Below are 23,227 nucleotides of genomic sequence, written 5' to 3'. Positions count from 1 at the left end.
TTCCCCAGACAAAGGTACCTTGGCAGAAGGCGGGAAAGCCACCGCCGCTCACCTGGCCCCCACATCCTGGCCAAAAGGAGCGGCTCTCTGCCTAGCGGGGCGTGGGAGCTGATTCACAGCCAGCGACGAGGTGACTCAGCCTTTCACCATCCTCTTGTGTGCTAAGGACTTTCCGGGGGGGCGGCCGGCCGGGGGCTGGAATTATAAAAGAGGAGGCACCAGCTTCTTCTGGACTAATTTTTCTGTCTCTCTCACCCGCACACACACACGCGCGCGCGCGCCCGAAGTTTTGCGCTTCGGCCGCCACACAGGCTCTACCTGAGCGTCGCCCTTCTGCTGGACTCCCTTTGCTCCTTTCCTGCAGCTGGACGGGATGGCGGCGGCCGCACGGTACTTTTCGAGGGTGGCGACGCCCGCGCGGTATAGCCGAGCGCTGCTGTTTTGCGCGCTGCTTGCCCTGGTACGCTTCCGCTCCGGTGAGTGAAATGCCGCGCGCCAAACGGGAACCGCGCGCGCTGCTACCTGCGCGCTTTACCTCGTGGAACGGCGGGGACGCAGCGAACCCCGCGCACTCTGCGCCCCCATACTAATGGGCGCGGCGCGCTTCGTAGAGTTTACTCGAGGGGGTGTTGGATTTTCTTGCCTGTGGAGCTTACCTGTTTTCCATGCCGCTGTTAAAGTTCATGCCACAGTAAAGGTGTTAGTCATTGAGGTGTGCCAAGGTTCTCTGTGTTTGCTGGAGCAGACTAAGGCAGCCATCCTAAGCGCGCTTTCTAGGGAGCAAGTTCCACTGAAATCAGTAGAGCTTAATTTCTGAGATCAGTTTAGGATTGGATTAAAATAAGAGTTTTACTCTTCCCAAACAGGGGGGCTGAAAAGCGCCTGAATAGTGCTGCCCTGGCCCTTTTGTTAAAAAATAAAATAAAAAAAGTGTTATGGGAGATGTTAAAAGACACTCCAGAACAAATATTTTAGGTGTGCATGCCTTGCAGTGTTAAAAAATTTATTACTCCTTCAGGGATTTACAGTTTTTGTGAAATCCGTTCCATCTGTGTTTCATAGATTATCTGCCATCTTTCCTTCTGTCATCTACTCATTGGCAGAATCAGATTTTTTTTTAGGGATGTATGAGAATTCCACTTGTGCAAGAGTGCACTTGTGCTAATATGCACTAGCACAAGTGTGCATTAGCGCTAATGCGCAGTAACACAAATGTGCACTTGCACTAATGGATATTAGCGCTAATGTGCATTAGCTCAAGTGCTTATTTGCACAAATCCCCCCAAAACTGGCATGCAATTCTGCGGAATCTGCACAACTCAGAAAAAACTGGTGTGCTCCAGAATCCACAGGTTGGATTCATAGAAATCCAGAGTCATTTGAATCTGTTGTGGATTCCTCTGACATCTCTATACTCCTTCTGCAGGCAGAACCAGTTTTTAAATCAAAAACAGCACAGAATTGTTTACCATGTTTTAAGGCATACGGATCTACCAAATGGGTAAGCCACATAAAGCTTAATAGCAGATGGTGTACAGCCGCTAAATTTCCAAAAAATCTATCTTCCAGTGCCCATCTATCTGAGGCAATAATAAATTATTTTTATATAAGAAAAATAGCCATGAAAATCTTGGTAAAAGTTGGCGCTCATTGCATTGTTCCCATTTATCCTGTATGACTTGTCAGACTTGGTATTAGGATGCCTTGGAACCTGGCGTTCTGACCAGTTTTTTCACCAAATAGTTTATTGTTTAAAAGGACACCAGAATGTGAATTCTCTGGAGGCTTTGTGGCTTATTGCATTATTCCCAACTTGCCCTATGTGGCATGATGTGGATTTTGTTATTTGGGTTGCATCAAAAGCAGGTGTGTCTCATCTGTTTTCCATGAAACCATTTTGTCCCTTGAAGTTAAACTGGAATGTATGCACTTCGGATGTTTTCTAGTGTGCTGCATCATTTGTAACTAGGGGCAGTTAATTCCAGGGAAACCTGTCGTGCCAGCAAATAATTTCTTCTGGGAACAGCATCAGATTGTATGTCCTTTGGAAGTTCTGTGGTTTAACAGTTGTATGTGATTTCAGAAGTTGGTTAGTGTTGATATCCTAGACATGAATATTTGGGGTTGCTTTTCCGTAAAAGAATGTATTGCCCTGAACAGGTGGTAGAACGTGGAATCTTGAGAAATTTAAAGGCTTACATCGTTCTGATCTGTTCCTGTGCAATGTGTGAACTGATTGCTGGATGCCTCAGAAGTGGACTTGCTGAGCTGTGTTTATTGTTTAAAATGGCTTTTCCTTGGGAGTGGTTAGTAAAATCTTAATATTACAAGGGTCTTCTAAAATATTGTTCTTGAATGTTTATTTCTAACACTTTACATTCTTTGTTGCAAATCGTTTTATTGTTTGTTCATGATTTATTGGCAGTTCACAATGGCTGTCCAGTCTGACAACCATCTAAAGCTAGCTAATTAGATCACCTTTGTGGTTTTTAGTTGGGTGTAATTACAGTATTATGATATCATTCCTGCACTTTGGGTTTTTTAAGACTGAGGGAATTCCAGAGCAATTTCAAATTCAAACATTGCACCCATGTATTTTTATTTTAGTTTAACATCAGGGCATTGACAGATCTGTTCTAGAAATAATTGTTAAGAACATTTACTAAGCTGTACATCCTCTTTGTAAACAGCCACAGTGTAAGAAATGGTCATAGTAACAGAAGCAAAATACACCATGCTATCAGTGAGTTCATACTGATAGAATACAACATAAAGAGAAAAGTTTGTGAAAACATTTCTAAACAAAAAATCTTGGTGACTTAAACTAACCCACATAGAAGAATTTCATCTGTTAATATTGAGGAGTGAGCAAATTGGGAAACCTGTTCTAAAACATTCTTGTTAAGTATTCAAATGGGCTTAAGGTCTTAGGAAAATTACAAAACGTTCCTAGAATAATCCAACAATGTTGTTGTATAGTTGTGGTTGTGAGAAACATACAAATGCGATGAACAGAAAAGAAATTGGACTGGAAGTGAAGCAAAATTAAGGGAAATGTCTGTGGATACTCAGCATTGAAAAAGGATTTTCTATGGCACAAATATAAGAGTCAATGTTCCATCAAATACAGCATCCCATTTCCCATAATGGCCAACCTCAGAAGCCAACAAGCAGTGAATGAAGGAAGCTGCCATCTCCTGTTTTTTTCTCACCAGCAGCGAATGTTTTATATACCTATCATGACTTAGTAGCCATTGATAGACTACCTCTAGCATGAACACAGTGAGACTGAATCCCTTACAATAACCTATACTCTCAGACTGGGAACAGTCATTCCCTCTCCCCAGAAAACTGTAGCTCTTTGAGAGGGATTATGGATCTCAGCACCATCTGTAAGCTTTGGGGTTGTTGTTGTTGTTCAGTCGTTAAGTCGTGTCCGACTCTTTGTAACCCCATGGACCAGAGCACGCCAGGCCTTCCTGTCCTGCGCTCTCTCCCAGAGCGTGCTCAAATTCATATTCATTGCATTGGTGATGCTATCTAGCCATCTCGTCCTCTGCCGTCCCCTTCTCCTTTTGCCTTCAATCTTTCCCAGCATCAGGGTCTTTTCCAGGGAGTTTTCTCTTTGCATTAGGTGGCCAAAATATTTGAGCTTCAGCTTCAGGATCTGTCCTTCCAATGACCACTCAGGGTTGATTTCCTTTAGGACTGACTGATTTGACCTCCTTGCAGTCCTGGAGACTCATAAGAGTCTTCTCCAGCACCACAGTTCGACAGCATCAATTCTTCGGCGCTCAGCCTTCCTTATAGTCCAGCTCTCACAGCCATATGTTGCTACTGGGAAAACCATAGCTTTGATTATACAGACCTTTGTCAGCAAGGTGTTGTCTCCGCTTCTTACTATGCTGTCTAGGTGTGCCATAGCTTTCCTCCCAAGGAGCAAGCGTCTTTTAATTTCATGGCTACAGTCACCATCTGCAGTGATCTTGGAGCCCAAGAAAGTAAAATCTGTTACTGCTTCCATTTCTTCCCCTTCTGTATGCCAGGAAGTGATGGGGCCAGATGCCATGATCTTAGCTTTTTTAATGTTGAGTTTCAAACCAGCTTTTGCACTCTCCACTTTCACCCTCAATGAGAGGCTCTTTAGATCCTCTTCACTTTCTGCCATTAGGGTGGTATCATCTGCGTATCTGAGGTTGTTGATAATTCTCCCAGCAATCTTAATTCCGACCTGTGATTCATCCAACCCGGCGTTTCTCATGATGTACTCTGCATATAAGTTAAATAAGCAGGGCGACAATATACAGCCTTGTCGTACTCCTTTCCCAATTTTGAACCAATCAGTTGTTCTATGTCCGGTTCTTACTGTTGCTTCTTGACCCTCGTACAGGTTTCTCAAGAGACAGGTAAGGTGGTCTGGTACTCCCATCTCTTTAAGAATTTGCCACAGTTTGTTGTGATCCACACAATCAAAGGCTTTAGCGTAGTCAATGAAGCAGAAATAGACGTTTTTCTGGAATTCTCTTGCTTTCTCCATGATCCAGCGAACGTTGGCGATTTGATCTCTAGTTCCTCTGCCTCTTCGAAACCCCGCTTGTTCTTCCGGTAGTTCTCGGTTCACATACTCCTGAAGCCTAGCTTGTAGGATTTTGAGCATCACCTTGCTGGCATGTGAAATGAGCGCAATTGTACGGTAGTTTGAACTCTCTTTGGCATTGCTCTTCTTTGGAATTGGAATGTAAACTGACCTTTTCCAGTCTTGTGGCCACTGTTGAGTGTTCCAAATTTGTTGGCATATTGAGTGCAGCGCGTTAACAGCATAATCTTTTAGGATTTTAAAAAGCTCAGCTGGAAGACTGTCATCTCCGCTAGCTTTGTTGTTAGTAATGCTTCCTAAGGCCCACTTAATTTCACTCTCTAGGATGTCTGGCTCAAGTTCAGTGACCACACTATCATGGCTATCAGGGACATTCAGATCTTTCCTGTATAGTTCTTCTGTGTATTCTTTCCACCTCTTCTTAATCTCATCTGCTTCTGTTAGGTCCCTGCCTTCTTTGTCCTTTATCATGCCCATCTTTGCACAAAATGTTCCCTTGAGATCTCCGATTTTCTTGAAAAGATCTCTAGTCTTTCCCATTCTATTGTTTTCCTCGATTTCTTTGCATTGTTCATGTAAGAAGGCCTTCTTGTCTGTCCTTGCTCTTCTCTGGAACTCTGCATTCAATTGGATATATCTTCCCCTTTCTCCCTTGCTTTTCGCTTCCCTTCTTTCCTCAGCTACTTGTCAAGCCTCTTCAGAAAGCCACTTTGCTTTCTTGCATTTCTTTTTCTTTGTTATGGATTGAGTTGCTGCCTCCTGAATGTTACGGACCTCCGTCCATAGTTCCTCAGTCACTCTGTCTATCAGGTCTAATCCCTGAAATCTATTCCTCACCTCCACTGTATATTCATAAGGGATATGATTTAGGTCATACCTGAATGGTTTAGTGGTTTTCCCTATGTTCTTCAATTTCAGCCGAAATTTTGCAACAAGAAGCTGATGATCTGAGCCACAGTCAGCTCCAGGTCTTGTTTTTACTGACTGTATAGAGCTTCTCCATCTTTGGCTGCAAAGTACATAATCAATCTGATTTTGATATTGACCGTAAAGCTGATCTTTGTGGTGTAATTACACCTATAGTCATTTGTAGTATGTGGGGCAAGTCAAACGCTATGTGTCTAATTATGGTTTTGCGTATTCTTTTCTTTTTTAAAGGCAATGCTAGAGTATTGACAGCTGTTAACATTACTTGGTCATCCATCAATTTTAAGACACTGCTGCACTGGGAGCCTGAGCCAACAAATTATTTTTATACCGTTGAAATAGATGGGTAAGTTACATTTGGTGGTTTTTCCATTTCTCTTTTTTTGGCTGATTTGGCTGATCTTATTTAATGGTGGTGATGGGAGGGAGATGAAAAACTATACGTAGATATGAAGAATGCCATGAGGGGTCTAGCCTGATTTTAGCCATATCTATTTGGAAATAAGCATAAATTGTTTCACTGGCTTCTCATAATGCTACTGTTTGATGCTTACTTACACACGCGCACACACGCACACACACACACACTCAAATGCAAATTTCAGGAAGAAGACATGAGATCTGATACTTTCTGATCTCAAGTTCAAAAAAGTCTGCCTAGAATTTCAGTTTTGTTCCACTTTATGTAAAAGATCCTTCTGATTTCCTTGACGTTCTAGTTAAGTCCATTTCCTACATGCAATTCAAGTAGGATTTGATCCTAAATGGACCAATATTTTCTTTCTTTCCCCCACTTTCTGCCACCAAGGCACTGTTGGCTTTAAGAACAAGCTTGCATATGGATGCCAATCCACAATTGTGATGACAGTGGTGTTGTACCAGTGTATAGTTCACTCATTGGGCTATGCACTGCCCTGCAGGTGTGTAGTATGTAGTATGTTCACCTGTAATAACTGAACTGAACTGTAACTGAACCATAGGATCCAAGCAGCAGACTTGGCAGAATTGCTAATGAGAAAATGCCTTTAGACTCTGCATGGCTTTCGGAATCCTGCATTAATTGTCTCGGAGCTCATCTTTCTACAACAGCAGATCAGCTAAATAGGGGAAGATGTAAAATACCTAAAATTAATACTTCTACCATAGGGATTGGGGTTTTTTAATGGTGGAAGCAAATAATGCTCTTGTCAGACAATACTAAATTAAGTAGCATAGTACTTTGTAACTTGCAAGGAATGTATGGTAGTGTTTGTCATTAACTTTTGGTGAGTTAATAATTAGATTAATTCACCAAAAGTTAATGGCAAACACTACAATACATTCCTTGAAGGTTATGATTAGATGTTACTACAGTCAGCCAAGTATTGCCAGTGTAAATTGTCCATTTATCTCAATGGAATAGACTTCATAAAATGAAAATAGGTTGTCTAAGATTAGTGGTCGGTGGATTGTGCCTTATGGAAACACAGTCACTATTGGTAGAACTTCATTTTCAACATGCTATGCCTGGAGGGAAATGGTATAAGTATTCTGATGAATATAGTACTGTGTTTATTTCAGATCTTCGTGGTTGATTTTCTTCCCTTTCAGGGGACAGTAGCTTGTGGTATCTATATTAAAAGCCCTATCCCAAACCAGCTAATGTTGCTAATAAGAAATTTCATGCTTGCTGTGCATATACACAACAAAGTGTATCATGCTTGCTGTGTGTACCTAAACATTACACCACTCTTATTAATTGTTGTTAATTACTAATAGTACAGAATATCAGTGGGTAGCCGGCCAGATGGGTGGCTAATAAATCTAATCAATAAATAAAATAAACAAAAGGATCAAAGATGTGTAGTTTCCAGTTAGCTAAAGCTTCTTTAATTAACAGAGTTGCACTGTAAGTATACCTGTGAAGGTGCTTCTAAGACCACAAGTTTCTTGAAAGTGCCTATTATTAATTCACAGTCATGCTAATTTGTGCTGAGTTGGTATTTTCCTGAGTATACTCTTTATTGCATATTATAACAGACCGGCAGGATCGCTGCTAGTTTTGTTAATTTGGTTGCACCATCTTTCAAAACATGACCAAGCATGCTGTGTGACTATTCAGGTCAAGATGAAAATTATGCACTTGGCCATTTCCTTCTGACCCCCACAGTTCGTTGAACCACACTCTCCTCTCACATATAATTCTGTGGATAAATATTACAGTATCTGCATTACTGTCTTGGTCTTTACAGGGATCTATCTGATCGGAAAAAAACATGCATCCTTACTAACAAAACAGAATGTGATGTTACTAACCAGATGAAGGATGTAAGAGATAACTACCGTGCTCGCATATACTCTGAAGTGCCATATTCAGAAGATCATTCTGAAAGCCCTTATGGAATCTCTCCACAGTTCACACCTTACATTCAAAGTAGGTAGAAAATTAGTTCTGTGTCTGTCCCATCTCCATCACCCCGCCCCATGTGCACAGGATTCCAAGAATTACAAACAGCAGCCTCTTCAGATACTTATCGTGCACCAGATCTGTATGAAGGCACATAGGGAGGCATTTCTTCCTGACTACTTTGCAGTTTTGAAATTCATTGTTAAGGGCCAACATGCATGTTAAGCACAAAATCCATGAAAGGATCTCATAACATTTAATGAAATGCAGCTGTGGGGAGCGGAAGTGGGAGACTAATTTCATAGAAGTGAGAGGGAGTATCTAACTCTTTCCTTCTGTACCATTTTCCAAGTCAATATTGCCCTTCTTTTTCCTTTTTTTTCTCCATGGGGTGGGGGAAATATCAGTACCTGCAATTCTCCGCATAATGTGTGCATAACAGCAACCATTTTGATTTGGAAATTGTCACAAGGGATAATGTGTAATTTCACAAGGGATAATGTGTAATTTCTCCTCCAGACTTTTCTGTCTGGGATAGCTTTTAGCACTGCATTTTCTCAGTGTATGTATTCTAGGATCCACATCTATGCGAATCTGTATACCTATAATATACATTATATTTTTAAATGTTTTAATGACACTGATTATAAGCCACCTTGGAAGAATCTTTGTTCTGAAAGGTGGCATAAAAATACATTAAAATAAGCATGTAAGTTCTTATACAGACATTCTAACTAACACTAGCTGGGCATTTGGAGAGGAAGCACGGTCAGCTGGTGATCACAAAAATATGTGGAGCAGTGCCTGCCCAGGGCTTGTAATGGCTCTCTTTTGCCAGTAACATAATGGTTTATGACACTGACCTGGTTCACATGTAATGCCAATTCCCTGGTTGTTTACCCCATGAATTGGTGGGGCTACACTGGAGCAATTGAGCATGCTGCTTCCTGCACACTTGCTGCCTCTACTTTGCATCTGCTTTCAGCAACAAACCAGGAACACCCTGTATCTGGGTTGTTTGATGTGATGTGCAAACCCAGAACTCTGGGTTGTTTAGAGACAAGCAACCCAGAGTTTTAACCCAGCAGTAAACAACAGGTTCAAATTCTGGGTTGTTTCTTTCTCAACAACCCAGGGTGCGCAGTTCAGACATCATGACTAACAACCCAGGAATGGGGTGTTCATAGATTGTTGCTGAAAGTGGATGCAAAGCAGAAGTGGCAGTGGGCAGGAGGCCGTGCCCTCGCTTATTCCCACATGGTTCCAGCAACCCATGGTTTAAATAACCCATGGGTGATCGTTACGTGTGAACTGGGCTACTGGGTGTGCACCTTACTGTATGTGCTCATGCACTGAGCAAATCAGTCATAGGATCAGGCCCTATGTGGTGATAAATCCATCTCTTTAGACTGTATTGTGAGTGTACTGAAATGTTAACTTGTGTGTTGGTTATAAAAACACATTAGGCGTTACTTTTAAATCTTTCTCTGGGCATAATCTGAAAATGTTTCTCTTCTAGCTGAGATCGGAATGCCAACAATCAAAAACTTTGAACAAAAAGGTAAAACTCTGAAAGTGGAGATAGAGGATCAACTAACAGCAATAAGATTTGATAATGGAAGCTTTCAAAATATCAGGGACATATTCAGAGGCGATCTAGAATACACACTGACCTATTGGAAAGACCAAAGTACAGGAAAGGTGAGCATCTGTTTTCAATTTCTGGGGGCTTTAGTCATTTTCTTAACATTTTATAATAAGTAAAATGCAGATTACGAGGTGTCCATATATACAAAACTTCTATTTAAAAGACATTAGCTGTAGCATAAGAAAAAATGTCAAAAGAAAAATGGTCAGTACTTGGGATCTTATCAGGAGACCTTTTCCATCTGAGGTATGGCAAGTGACTGTTGGGGAGAGGGCCTTTTCGGTGTTGGTGCTCCAACTTTAAAAGGCACTCCTGAGAGAGACTTGCATGGTGCCCCCTCTGATGTCTTTCCAGTGCCAAGTGAAGACCTTTTTAATTTTCCCAGGCTTTTTAGGTTTTTAACTTCTGAAATGTATTTGAAAGGTAGGGAATAAATCTAAATAATGAACAAATAAATACAACTTGCAATAAATATAGTTCACAATTAATGTATTTGGACAGAAAGTGAGAGCCCAGATTGAATATTTATTTTATTTTGTATTAAATTTTTGTCTTGCTATTTTTACACACATTTTTGCAAAACAAGGTGTCATTCATTGATCACTAAAATATAGATGTTGGTGCTAATGTTCTTCCTTAAATCTGTTCCAGTTTTTACAAGCAAATTTATCTTAATGGCTTTATCTTAGCCAGGTATATAACTATTTACTTGAAAACTCATCCCATGCCTTCACTCACATTTAAAAAACAAAAACAAATTCTGAATATTAATTTAGGAATCCTTTTTTCTTACATGCTTTGGGTTTTTTGCAATCTGTGTTCAGTGTGAAGAGCTGCAATACTTGTAAATATATATTTAAATATTTTTTTTCTGCTTGCAGAAACAGCTAAGCACAAAAAGCAACCAGTTTGAATTTAGCATTGATGAAGGGAAGAACTACTGCTTCTTTGTCCAAGCAACTATTCCGTCACGCATACATAATCGTAATGGTCAAAGAAGTGCTGAAAAATGTACTAGTATTGACAGGAAGACGTTGGATGGTATGTATAGGTGACCGCAAAAACTTTGTCTTAAATATGTAAGCCATTCCTATCAAATTACTTTAAAACCTTACTGATGGATTTCAGCTTATATGTTTTCCTGAGTTCTAATATACAGCCATATAAAGAGAGCACTGAGTGCATTCACCACTTTACTGTTTCCATTTGCTATGAAGTTTGCACTGCAGAGTGTCATGCAGTTTCCTTTTCCAAAATGCTATTGTTTTTTCCTGACTGCTTCCTTTCTTTCACAAACTCTTTTTTCTAAGTGCTGAGCTGCACATTCAAAACTATCACAACACCAGAATTTTTTTGGGGGGGGGAATGTTCCACAGTGTAACATCAGGGCTGTTCACACAACACACTAACCCACACTCAGTAGTTGAGTGTGGGCTATTTTGAAATGGGGGTGAGTTGTTGAACTGTGGGTTATCGTGTTGTCTGAATGCAGCCAGGGTGATGTGTTAACCATGCTGTGTGGCTTATTTTTCTCAAACAAGCCACCTTGAGAATCCATGGTTTGTTTTGAGGTTGTTCACAGCATTGCTAACAATAAGCCACCCTGTGGAAAACGTGGTGCATTCAGACCACACACTAACCCATGATTCAACAAACAACCCACAGTTCAAAACAACCCACACTCAGTCACTGAGTGTGGATTAGCATTTTGTGTGAACAGTCCCACCATCTTCTTTGTACAGACAACTAGATTGTCAAGGAAAAGGCTAAGCTAGGGGCCGTCTCCCCGATATACTATGTACCACAATACTGTGTAAGCTTACTCAGAAGTAAAACCTACTGGGTTTAATGGAATGTTCTCCCATGCAAGTGTGCATATGTTTGAAGCCTTAGACATGGAGGTCTACTCAGTCATATGATCTCACCTGAAATGGCAATGTCCTTGAAGGGCTATTTCATATCATTGCTCTGAACGTGTAGTCAGGCTGTAATAGGAGCCCAACATCTGTCACTGGAGTGAATCTATATTGCATGTTTTTTAAATGATGATGTGGTTTCAAAAAACGCATCATGCTTAACAGAGGGTCTTATTCCACACTAAAGCAGCATGCCTTCAGTGAGAACTAAAAACCAATTAGACATGAATAATAGCAGCAGTTTTTTGTTGTTGTTCTACATCCGGGGTGCACAGCCCATGGGCTGCCTGTGGCCCACCTCTGCTTTCAGTGATGCCATGCAGACCTGAGCTATGGTTTTCCTTGTTAGTGGAGGCATCTAGCAAGGGAAACCCTTATGTCTGATCTGTCCTGAGATATAGGAGATAAGGGAACTGTTTCCTGCACTAGTGTTAGCTAGGGAAAGCCTGGGATGTCCTTTGGCAGTGCTAGCCAGGCAAAGCCCTGTCTGGGGCAGGAGGGGAAAGTGTGTGTGTGGGGGGGGGGAGTGTGTATGGGATGGATGTGAATGCATATGTGTGCACATGTCTACAGCCCCTGGCAGACAGGCAGACATCCAATGTGGCCCTCGGGGCCAAAAAGGTTATGCTCCCCTGTTCTACACATTTACTCCTGGTATGTGGGATGGGAAAGTAATTTTTACATCGACAAAGTGTGTGGGCGAACAGAGCTGAACCTTCCCCTCCCTTTAACTGCCCATGCTCCACCACTTCAGGCTCTTTTCTCCTAGCCCAGTTCCAGTACTGGAAGTGAGCTGGGCTGGGGAGAAAAGTGTCTGGAGCAATAAAGCATGGAGAACTACGGTGCGGAAGCATTCAGTTCCCTTTGCCCACATATCTCTCTTCATGTTAAAACAGGACCCCTGCTTTATGAAAGTAACAGACATATAATTAAACAATTGTGTGCTGCCCCCAGTTATGGCCCTAAAGCTTTCATTCAAGGAAAATGGCTCATTCAAGGAAAATGGCTCAACATATTTCATGATCAGAACCCGGTTTAGTTTTATTCCAAAGAACACAGCCACAGGCTGTTGTATGAAAGTAACATGTTCTCCAATTGACCCTGCCTCTTCTTTCCTCTCCAGGTCTTGAATTTGAGTCAATTCTCATAATAGCGGCTGGTGCAGTTGGAGTCCTCATTCTCATTATCATTTTGTCTGTGGTTGTGTACAAATGCACAAGGGCAAAATCTGCAACAACGAAAAAAGAGAACATGCCCCCAAATTTGTAGGCGTGGGAAAGCTCAAGTCTGCATTATCACTACAAACTGCTGTTCCTAACTCCATAAGAAACTCTTCTCTTACCTGTGGAAGCAATAATAACTTTAAATCAAGGGACGCTCATTGTTTCTGTGAAACTGTTAGTTAATACACTACTTTGAAAGCCTGCTTTTATGGAGTTTCTGTCAGTAACAACTATGAGAACTGTTTTAAATATGTTAACTGACAGGTGTGTTGAAAATGCTACTGTTTCTGCTGCACTTTTGGTGTTTTTTTAGATCAGGTGTTCTGGGTACATCAGTTGGTACGGGTTATAAAATGTTATAAGAAAGGGCTTTTAACTGCCTGATAGACTTCATATCAGGTGTCATGCTGCAAACCAATATTAAACATTAGAATATGCCAGATCAAGGTACCTGCTATCAACTTTTAGACAGATTTTTTCTGTTTTGAAACAGACTTTTGGAAATGTTTACAAAGTTGATAACTTGCATTATTGGCAGCCGTCTTTAATAGGTATGATGTCCTGTACATATTAATTTATGTATCAGGGTTTAGCACTTTAAATATATACTGATTATTAACTGAGACAAACCTAACTTCTTCAAATTGCATATGTCTGTAAACATAGGTGATGTGATTTTGAGGTTCCCACTACAATCAATGTTAATATATTTATGATTTTTATGAATGGAAGTTTATATTTGTATATATTGCAGTAATTTATTTTATATGATTTTTACAGAAATAAAGGTAATTGGGAGTAATGAAAACAGCATGTTTCTTGATTGGGCAAAAAATTATTCCATTGTCAAATGTTAAATAATGATTTAAATGCATGCCTAATATGTACTAGTTATTGTACATTTTAAAAGTCAAGAAGGGCCCTGCCTGCAGGGTTACAGTTGAAATATAGGATTAAATTAGAAACTAGAGGGTGGGAAAGCATATCATTATTTTCCCTTTAAGAACCAGAATAAGTTACTTGGCTGTGAATTCATTAACAGCTGGATCTTAGGTACCTCTTCCCTTTATTCTTACACTATGAGCCAGCTGTACATTATGCACTGAAGCAGTACCAGTGTGGGGTGGAGTAGGAGACCCTTTGAAGCACAGGAAAAATCTTGCACTGGCAAAAATCTATAACAAACTTTTAAAACATTATTTTTAGAGCCAGATATGACAGAGTGAAACAACCATGCTCCATTTGTTCCCACTAACCCACAGTTTCTAAACCTGGCACTGCTGGCACACACAAACAGTTGCCAAGCGTTATTAACTATAATAATAATTTAGATAGCACTGACAATAGAATGTCATACTCTTTTTGCAAGAAATTATGTATTAAGCATGTACCCTGTAGTTGGTGATATAAAATTCATCCTGCATTGGAAATCAGTCTGGATATAGAAGAAATTTTATAGTGCTTAATCTATTTTATGGTGTGTGTGTGTGTGTGTGTGCGTGCGTGCGATAGATTCATAGTTGCTCTCCATAGCAACATTTATAGAAATTAAGATCTTGTTTAGGAATGGTAGAGGTTAATATGTTTCCAGTATAGTAAACTCAGCTCCTGATTAGACACAGGCTAAAGCATATAATCATATAATGAAAAGAATGTGATTATGAGCTTAACTTGGAACATGGCCCATGTGATTATGTAGGACAAATAGCTTATGACATTGCACAACTGACTGACACACACAGTGTAAGATTAGCGAGCTAGTGCATTTCTTTTCCTCTGAACTCTCCCCTTCTTACACTCCTGATGCTGCCTGGTTTAGTCGAAGGGAGCTTGGTACAAAAAACCTATCAGACCAAAATATTGCGGAATAGCTTACATTCGATTGGAGTCTCTATGTAGTATCCAACATTGTTCCAGCGCTACTGTTACTGACATTGCACTAGCATCATCAACAGCTGGATTTTAGCTACCCCATTCCCTTATTCCCACACAATGAGCCAGCTCTACATTCTATGCTGAAGCAATACTAGTGTGGCATGGAGTAAACCAATGCTTGAACAACATAACTATTGCAATGGGAAAAAGCTGTGATTTGCTGCTGAAGTTTGCCACACCGTGTACACCTTACTTTGAAGAAAAAATCACCCCTTTCTTGCCACCACACCGCTAAATTCCATCAGCAACTCACTGCTTTTCCCGTTGTGCTAGTTATGTTCAAGTTGCACAGTGTAATTAACACTAGCACCAGGACAATGAATACCATCAGTTCCATAGATCTGCAATTACCTTTATTGGCATAATTGAACTGCTCTGTTGTGCCAGTTGAATTTGCCACTATTTCAGATCCAGTCAAGAACACCTATTACTGAAAGTGTATATGAGCAAAAAGTGGGGTGGGTGGGTTATCCTTGTTTCAGATACTACTTGAAACAAGGGTGGGCAACTTGCCCTCTAGTTGTTTTGACCTACAACTCCCATCAGACCTAGCCAGCATAGCCAGTGGTGAGGGGTGAGGAGGGTTTTAGGCCAAAAATCTGGAGGGCCACGAGTTGCCCACTCCTGACTTATAGACCGGTGGATCTGCAACAGGTACGGTGAGGGTATTCTAGAGGAATCAATCCAGCCCTTCCCTTGCATCGTTCTTCCTTGATCCTTTCTCCCTATAGCACTGACTCCCCAGCTTCTCCCCTTCAAAGCTATGTTGATTACTCCCCCAATCTCTGACTACATCTAGCTTTCAGAGGGGAAAAGGGCAGTTTGTTTCCAATACATCAACCCCACTCCATTCTGCGAATTGGTTTGAAGGGGGAGGCAATGAGTCATGATGCATTACTTCCCTCTGTTCTTCTAAGGGCAGTTCCTGGATTGAGGGGAATATTTCCAGTGTTCCCAGTTCACCAAGGAGATGGCTTAGTGATGACAGAAGGTAATGGATCTTTGATGTATGCCCCTCTGCCTCTCTCAATACAGACTAAAACATTAGAAACGCATGAACATCTCTCTTGGTGGAAGGCATGAATCAGATTGGGTCAATGAATTTTTGACAGAGACTATCAGAGAATGTTAGGAACTAGTTATTCTACAAATAGATATCTAGGGGTGCCAAGGTTCCCCTTATGTCCTCGACCCCCTGAGCAACTCCTTAAGGATCTCTTGCCTCCCTAAGAGTCCCACCTTCCTTCTTTTACCTTCCCTTTTCCAATAACGTGGGGTTTAAGCTGTAGGCGTAGAGTGATGGACACTCTAGACGCAGGGTTTAACCACGATAGCTTACTGGTAAAGTAAAGCAAGCAAATCACAACTAAAGGTATTTACACAATAGAGTTGAGTGATATAAAAGGCATTAAGAGAAAATAAAAGTTGCGAAAAGTGCAAGTACATCTACCCTAGCTGCACTGGGACTTATTCAGGCTGCTCTTCTCTCTCTTCATGCTCTAGTCTTTCTGACTTTCTCTTTTTATATACCCTCCACCCTCAAAATCAAAAGTATCGCTTCAAACCTGAAGACATGAAATTTAACTGGAAAAATGAAACTACTACTCTTAGGGATACCACCTCCCAACAAAAACTCCAGGCCTCTAGGCCTGACCTTTTTCTTTTCCTTGCTTTTGTATGCCTCAGCCCATCACAAGGGCTTATTTGTGCAATCATCTATTTGAGTTCTACAAGTACTACTATATTGTTCTGGATATAATTCACAGTCCAATTTATAGTGTTTCCAGAATGGGATGACTTGTCCCCATGCATTTTCTCTCTCTAGTATTTTCCTAACTGACCATCTTTTGAATATTTCTAAATATTGTATCTGCTTTTTACAAGCACAAATGCTCTTGGGGATAGAGAAAACATGTCACCAAGCCATACATCTCAAGCTTTTCCTTACAAATAGGTATTTACCTAGCTATCAGGTTAGCTCTACTGACAAAGCAGTCCAGTTGCAGAAAGCATGCACCTCTCTACAATCTATACATACATATTTAAAGAATCCTTGAAACACAATGGAAGTAATATCGTACCTCTTTGAAAAGTACTTTTTCAGTTAGCATATATGGTCAGATAGCCCTTTATATGAAACATCACCACTAGGCAATGACCCAAAAAACCTTGGGTTGGAAAAGTAGTGACAGTACTTTCTATTTTTGATTGGTGTGGTGATCTGTCACTTTTAGGGTGAAGGGTACTTCCACTCTTACAGCCAAGCTGAGTCACAATGCCAAGGAAAAGCTACATTTTTCTCTTGCAAAGTGCAATTCTGCATCTGCTCTGCTTGTTGGGTTACGTATCCTCTTCCACTCACAGTACCATGACATCATGCTTACTTCTGATCAGTGTTTTAACTAGAAAAAAAAACTGTGCAGCCTGATTCTATACATGTTTGCTCAGATGCAAGTCCCAATGTGTTAGATAGGCTTCCCTGGTAAGTGCACAACTGCACAGGACTGCAGCCTTGGTGATTAATTTCATCCGAGGAGGAAGGGTCACAATTCTAGTGCTTAGTCTGTGAGCTTTCATTCTCTTCACATTCTGTACAATATTGCACACTGATGAAACATAAGCCGCAGATGGCTTATTTATCATCTCAACTTTTTGAGCAATTGTTTAGAGCTGTATGCTCTCCCCTGAATCAAGCTATTTCAGATAAATGAAGAGTCCTCTTTATTTTACCAAACACACTAGTTTTTCACTAGGTTGCATAGGCAATTTGAATTTTGTCCATTTCACAGAAAGTAATCCCAGTCCCTCACCATATTTCACAATATAACTTTCTGTAAAGTTGAACATAACATTAATTTTGGAACTTCAGCAAAGTGTGGTGATCCAGCTCTTTGCTCATGTACATCAGACTGCCACTTTCAGGGCTGTGTGTAATCTGCACTAAAAAAAGAAATGTAAAATTCTGCATCAAGAACATCCAAATTGCTCAGCAAGACTACAAATTATGCAAGTTAAGATATTTGTACAAATGGCCTAGTTTTGCCTAACTTATTCTGCAATTATTTGTTATCAACTTGCATACATTGTTCTGTTTCTGCTATTCATGGGAAGTGGCAATGAAACACCACCTATGACTACTGGAAATCTTACTTAACAACCACTTTGGGTATTGAGTTTTTAATCAGACATTGCCCACATATTTGTCAGGATAGCTTTGGAACTATAAACAAACAAACAAACAAACAAACAAACAAACTATAAGGGCCATACTGCTTTTGTATGTTGTGATTGTGTCTTTGTCTTGCGGGACCTGCAATAAAGTGTTGCAGCATAGCATGCTCCTGTTCACTGTTCCAGTCAGTGAGTCACACCCTTTTCCAGGATACTCCGCTACATTCCCCCTCCTCACCCTGGTTTTCTGGGTTTTACCCCTCCAAAACAGGAGATTCAGCATTCTGTCCCACTGAGCATGCTGATCATTGGTTGCTTTTCCCCCCACCCCCAGCCCCCAACTTTTTCTTCCTGAAGGTGTGTGTGTGTTTTTTAACTTCCGCAAACCTTGGGGTTTCCCCAAGCCTGCTGAAAACTCCCGCTTGTGCATGGATGGTGCTATTTTGGCTACATAAAGATCAGCAATCAGAAAACTGAGACTGTTAAAATGTTTTCATCTGATTTTATCTCTGTGAACCAAGTTGGGTCTATCTTGATGGAGAAAAGAGATATGTTCACTCATTAAAAAAAAACTAAAGCGTTATTGCCTTTCTAAAAGAAATAAAGCCAAGAATTCTGCACCTAACATCATATCTTGTGCTTTGTTCTGCAGCCTTGTAGAAGTGAGCCACTCAGACAGCTCTGGCTACTGCAGGGGTAGCCGTGTTTGTTGTTTTTGCACAACAGACTACGAGACTTGTGGTACTCTAAAGATCAACAGCTTTATCATGGCACGATGAAGTGGACTGAAGTCTGTGAAAACTTATGCCATAATAAATCTGTTAGTCTTTAAGGTGACCAAGGACTCTTTTGTTGTTGTTTATGATGAGATACATTTAAAGTGTAATCCTATGCATGTTTAGACAGAGAAAACTCCTATAATTCCCAGCATGCTTCAGTCAGCCATGCTGGCTTGGGAATGCCAGGAGTTATAGGACCTTTTTCTTTCTAAAAATGCACAGGATTGCATCTTTAACCCCTATGGAATGCACTTCCCCCACCCTAAATGAACCTGGATCCACTTTTCCCCTGTTCAGTTTTACATGCATCACCTTCTGTTTGTTTGCTTTTATTTACTGTCTAGTCCAACAGATGAACCTGCCTACATGACAGCTTTGGGCAAGAACAACAGCAACATCATGTCACAATGCACCTAATTATTTATTACCTGACCTCAGAGATCAGCCACCCAAGATCACTAGATGGAGATGATGTGGTCTTATACATCCAGAGTGTGACATTCCTTCACTTTTGAGAAGAGCTCAGATAAAAGGAGAGCAGCACAATCTCTTCTGACCTGTAGAAAGACGTGAATTTGGGGAATAAAGGAAAGACCAGTTCCAGTGGAGGCTGGTGGGTCCAATTTCAGTGGGGCACTGAATCTGCTCTGGGTTTCAGCCAGAACCGGTCAGAACTCTAAAGAAGCTATCCAAGGTACTGAACCCATTTGGAGGATAGAGTTCAGCAGTTTGGATAGCTCCTTTATAGTTAAGGCGTTGTTGTTCGCAGTAGCAAGCTGGTGTCAACTGGGCTGATTTCTAGCTGGTTGTTAATCAGCACAGCTGGCTAATTCAGTCAGCATGTTGCTCTTAAGGGAGGCCCCATGGTATGATTTCTTCTTGTTCTTTTGCTGCCTGCATCCGAGTCTGTGCTGTTCAGAGGGCTGGACTATCTCAGGCCCTGCTTCCAGCATTTGGGGGAATTCAGGAACTGTTTGAGAGCAGCCAGGTTGCTCTTATAATGATTCTAGGGGACAACTGTCTGCCAAGGCCTCCTGTTCCTCGTCTAGCTCTGGCTGGGGCCCATTGTGCTGGTTTCCCCCCTCCTCTTCTTCTAAAGACGAATCCTCCTCCAGGTAGGGCATGACAGTGTGGGGCCAAAATACCAGCATCTTATAACTTAAAGATCTTAAGCTTAGGTAACGAAGCCCTAGAAGAGGCGTTTCAACCTTTTAGAATGGGGGAAACTGCACAACATCTAGAAAACCACCACATGGTAGGTGCTCAGGTGAAAAAGGGTATGACCAAGAAATGGGGGCATAGGGAACCCTGAAGGGCCAGATTTAGCCTGTAGGCTGGAGGTTTCCCACCCCTGCCTTACAGGCAGATATAATCCTCCCTAAAAAAAAAATCTTTTTGATTGCTCCTGCAAGTAGGAAGATTTCAGTTTCAAATATGTGCATGCACACATGTCCCAGCACTGAGTCAAAAATTAATGGTTCATATAGCGTAAGAGAAACACAGCAAGTATTGCAGCAGTACTCTGGCTTTTATGTTACATTGCTTTCTAGGAGGCCATTTACAGGAGGAAGTGACTAATGGCAGATACAAATAACAAACTAGGAGTTTACTGTCTGTGGTCTGCTGTAGAAAGCTCTTATGTGTTCCTTTCTCAGAGGATTTCTTGTGTGGGACAAGTCTCTGCTAAATACAAGTATATGCTATTGAAACTGTAGCCCAGCCTTACCCATTTGGTGCCCTCCAAATTTGTGGGCTTCAACTCCCATCAGCCCAGCCAGCATGGCCAATATTCAGGAATGGTGGGAGTCGTAGTCTACAACATCTGGAGGGCACCAGGTTGGAGAAAGCTCTTGTAGCTCTTTGGGTGAGTATGTCCCCCAGAGCCAAAGAAGTGGTCTCCAGCTGCCTTATATTGCATTCTGTCAAATCACAGGTAGATCCTATAAAGCATAACATCTGGTTCCGTTGTTAATCTGTTTCATATACAAATTCCAGGATGAGATGCCTGATGGCTTCAGCAAGAGATAGATAGAATGTTGTTTTCAATGTGATGATGGTGGTATGATAGAGATTGTTGTTGATGGGGTGTGTGCTCATCTCCTATCTTCCCAGGTCAAAGGGCTTTACATTTTTTTGTAATGCTTCAAAAAACTTCAAAGCTGGTTTGATCCAAGTAGAGTTTATACCAGAACAAAAACAAAATGCATGTGTACATCATGGAACTACTTCTACCAGAATGAATTAACCTTTATTGTTCAAAGCCATAGGCCATCACAATAATAATAATAAAAAAACACCACAGGATGAAATACAATAAAAAATATAAAACCCATTTAAAAACAGTACACAAACAATAATTAAAATGATTTGCATCTTGCTTTCCCTCCAAAGTAGCAGCTGCAAAGTCCTTCCCCTTAGATTTATAAGAGGGTACAGTATGATGCCTGGCTCTTAATTTTCTGGCAGCCAAGGCAAATTTTGCAACCTGGGTGGTAACATATACATTGTTGCCTGCAAGCAATATACAAATCTGATCCAAGGGAGGTCTATTTGACAGAAAACAAAGGATATGGTGGAGAAATGTACATCTTGGGGACTCATGCAAATGGCAGTGAAGTAAATAGTGTTTAATATCCTCAACTTCACCAGACTCACAGATGCAGAGTCGTAAACAAGGTGGGGTATTGTCAATCCTCCCCTCCAGATAAGCAGAGGGCGTGCATGGAATCTTAAAGCTGTTAATGATTTTCTTAAAGGAGCCACAGTAAGCATTGTAAAGTACTGCTCCAGACCAAATGTCATTTTATATAATGGATACCATAGTGTATTAATTCTCTTGAAAAACGATTGCCTGTCTCCAGCCTTAGGTATGGAAAGAAAAAGGAAAGATACACATGAAAGATTATAGTGCTGTTAGCACACACATACTTCAAGGTACAGTTGTGATTAGATGAATGTCCAGCTACTTCTGAAACTGTTGTGATCTGTCCCATGGGAGAGTTCCCTTCAATATGCCAAGTTAGAATATGGAATCAGTGCTGGCTCTGAATTTCAACACATGTGTTTGCACTATGGATTGTGTTGCTGCATGCAAACAAAACACCAGAATAAGGGAGTATTGCTAAGTTTTAAGTTGACTTAGAACCAGATTGCCTGAAGGACCACTTGTAGCGGTGTGAACTTACATGAGTCCTGCAGTCAGTATCAGAAGCCCTACTCCATCATTAAACTGAGATTGGTGGGTGCTAGGGACAGGGCCTTCTCAGTGGTGGCACTGTGACTGTAGAACTGTTTCTTCAGAGTAATTTGCCAAGACCCCTTGCTTCCTGTATTTAGATGGGCTTTGGAAACCCATTTATGATTGATGATTTTTATTTCAGTTGGCTCATAGCTTAGATGCTTATGTTGATACGTATTTAAACTGATTTGATACAGCATTGTTTTACTGTTTTACTGTTTTGTGAGCTGCCTTTGGGGGTGGGAGGGAAATATTTTTAAAGGCAGAATAAGAATATCCAAAATAAATGCTGGCTGGGGGATGCTGGGAGTTGTACTACAACACATCTGGAGGGCGCCAGGTTGGGAAAGGCTGCTATACTGTATCTGTTCATAAAGGTGCTTAAGCTTTTTTACAAAGAATGTGCAGGTGTAGCCATTTGGTGGACGTGTGCGTGTGTGCGCGCCCGTGCACATGCATGTGCCCACACACACACAAGATGAAGTAAGATGAAAGTGGCAGGAGTTTCATTGCCGTCTCTTTCAACATGGCAACAACATATTGGTGCTCCCTGATTGCTCCTAAATTAGGTGTTCCCAGAGCAATGCGGGCATTGAGGAGATGTGGATATGATTTCTGCTTGGGGTGCTTCCAGATTAGGTTTTTATTGTGCCATCACCCTGCTTCATTCATCTAATTTTAGAGGGAGGTTTTTAGATTATAGCGTCTTCCACTAGTAACCCTCCTGTGTTTTCCCACCACAGAAAATCCAGTAAGAAGAGACAGAATTTCGGCACAGTCCCTTCCAACTGGTAGCACCAGAAGCCTCTGCCTAGAAACACCCCTAGATGGAAGCCCATCAAGAGTCATGTGTACGCTGCGCTAAGTGTTGCAAAGGAAGGAGATACAAGTATAACCAACAAACATAGCCTCTTCCAAAGTGACATCTCCTAACTGCACCAGGTCACAGTCATGATGAATAGCTGCCTGTCAAGTCTATGGCTTGCAGCAACTTCGAAATGATTTGCTGAGGGAGAAGTCTGGAATGGAGCTGGGTCAAAACACAACAACAACAACAACAACAACAAATAATTCCTTGGCTGCCCTTTGGGACAGGAGCCCTAATTGAGATGCAGCATTACTTTTTGTCCCGTTTATTGACACGAGACAGGCATTCAGCCATTATATGCTGATCAGGTAGACAGGATTGTCCTTCAACTGCAAGCACTGTAGGCCTGAATCATTGTCCTGGTAGAATTTGTATATATAAGACATCACCCGCCTCCCTTCTGGACACCTCTTCCTAGAATTTAGTCTCTGGGAATGTAGGCTTTCTTTTACAATCTGATCAACTTTTATGTGAAATGAGGATATATTAACATTCCTGGGCTCATTAGCAAAGATTATCCCACCTTCATTTGCATGCTG

General features: G+C 41.2%; 1 protein-coding gene across 1 annotated transcript; it reads left to right on the top strand.

The window, feature by feature from the left end:
- The first annotated feature begins 231 nt into the window (after positions 1–231).
- On the top strand, positions 232–14,124 carry F3 (coagulation factor III, tissue factor). The gene is made up of 6 exons (XM_084851862.1): positions 232–476; positions 5,756–5,870; positions 7,756–7,937; positions 9,430–9,611; positions 10,440–10,599; positions 12,598–14,124. Exons 1-6 carry the CDS (start codon positions 374–376, stop codon positions 12,741–12,743), a joined length of 888 nt encoding a protein of 295 aa, XP_084707988.1. The 5' UTR covers positions 232–373; the 3' UTR covers positions 12,744–14,124.
- The last annotated feature ends 9,103 nt before the right edge of the window (positions 14,125–23,227 follow it).

This window comes from Heloderma suspectum, chromosome 4, assembly GCF_057233095.1.
Source record: "Heloderma suspectum isolate Gila_16-S chromosome 4, 16-S_ref, whole genome shotgun sequence".
In the NCBI taxonomy this organism is placed as follows: Eukaryota; Metazoa; Chordata; class Lepidosauria; order Squamata; family Helodermatidae; genus Heloderma; species Heloderma suspectum.
This window is presented reverse-complemented; position numbering and strand designations above follow the sequence as displayed.

Coding starts and splice junctions, on each gene's coding strand:
- F3 (XM_084851862.1), top strand. CDS start 374: ATGGCGGCGGCCGCACGGTACTTTTCGAGGGTGGCGACGCCCGCGCGG. Junction 477..5,755: donor CCTGGTACGCTTCCGCTCCG/GTGAGTGAAATG, acceptor TCTTTTTTAAAG/GCAATGCTAGAGTATTGACA. Junction 9,612..10,439: donor AAGACCAAAGTACAGGAAAG/GTGAGCATCTGT, acceptor TTCTGCTTGCAG/AAACAGCTAAGCACAAAAAG.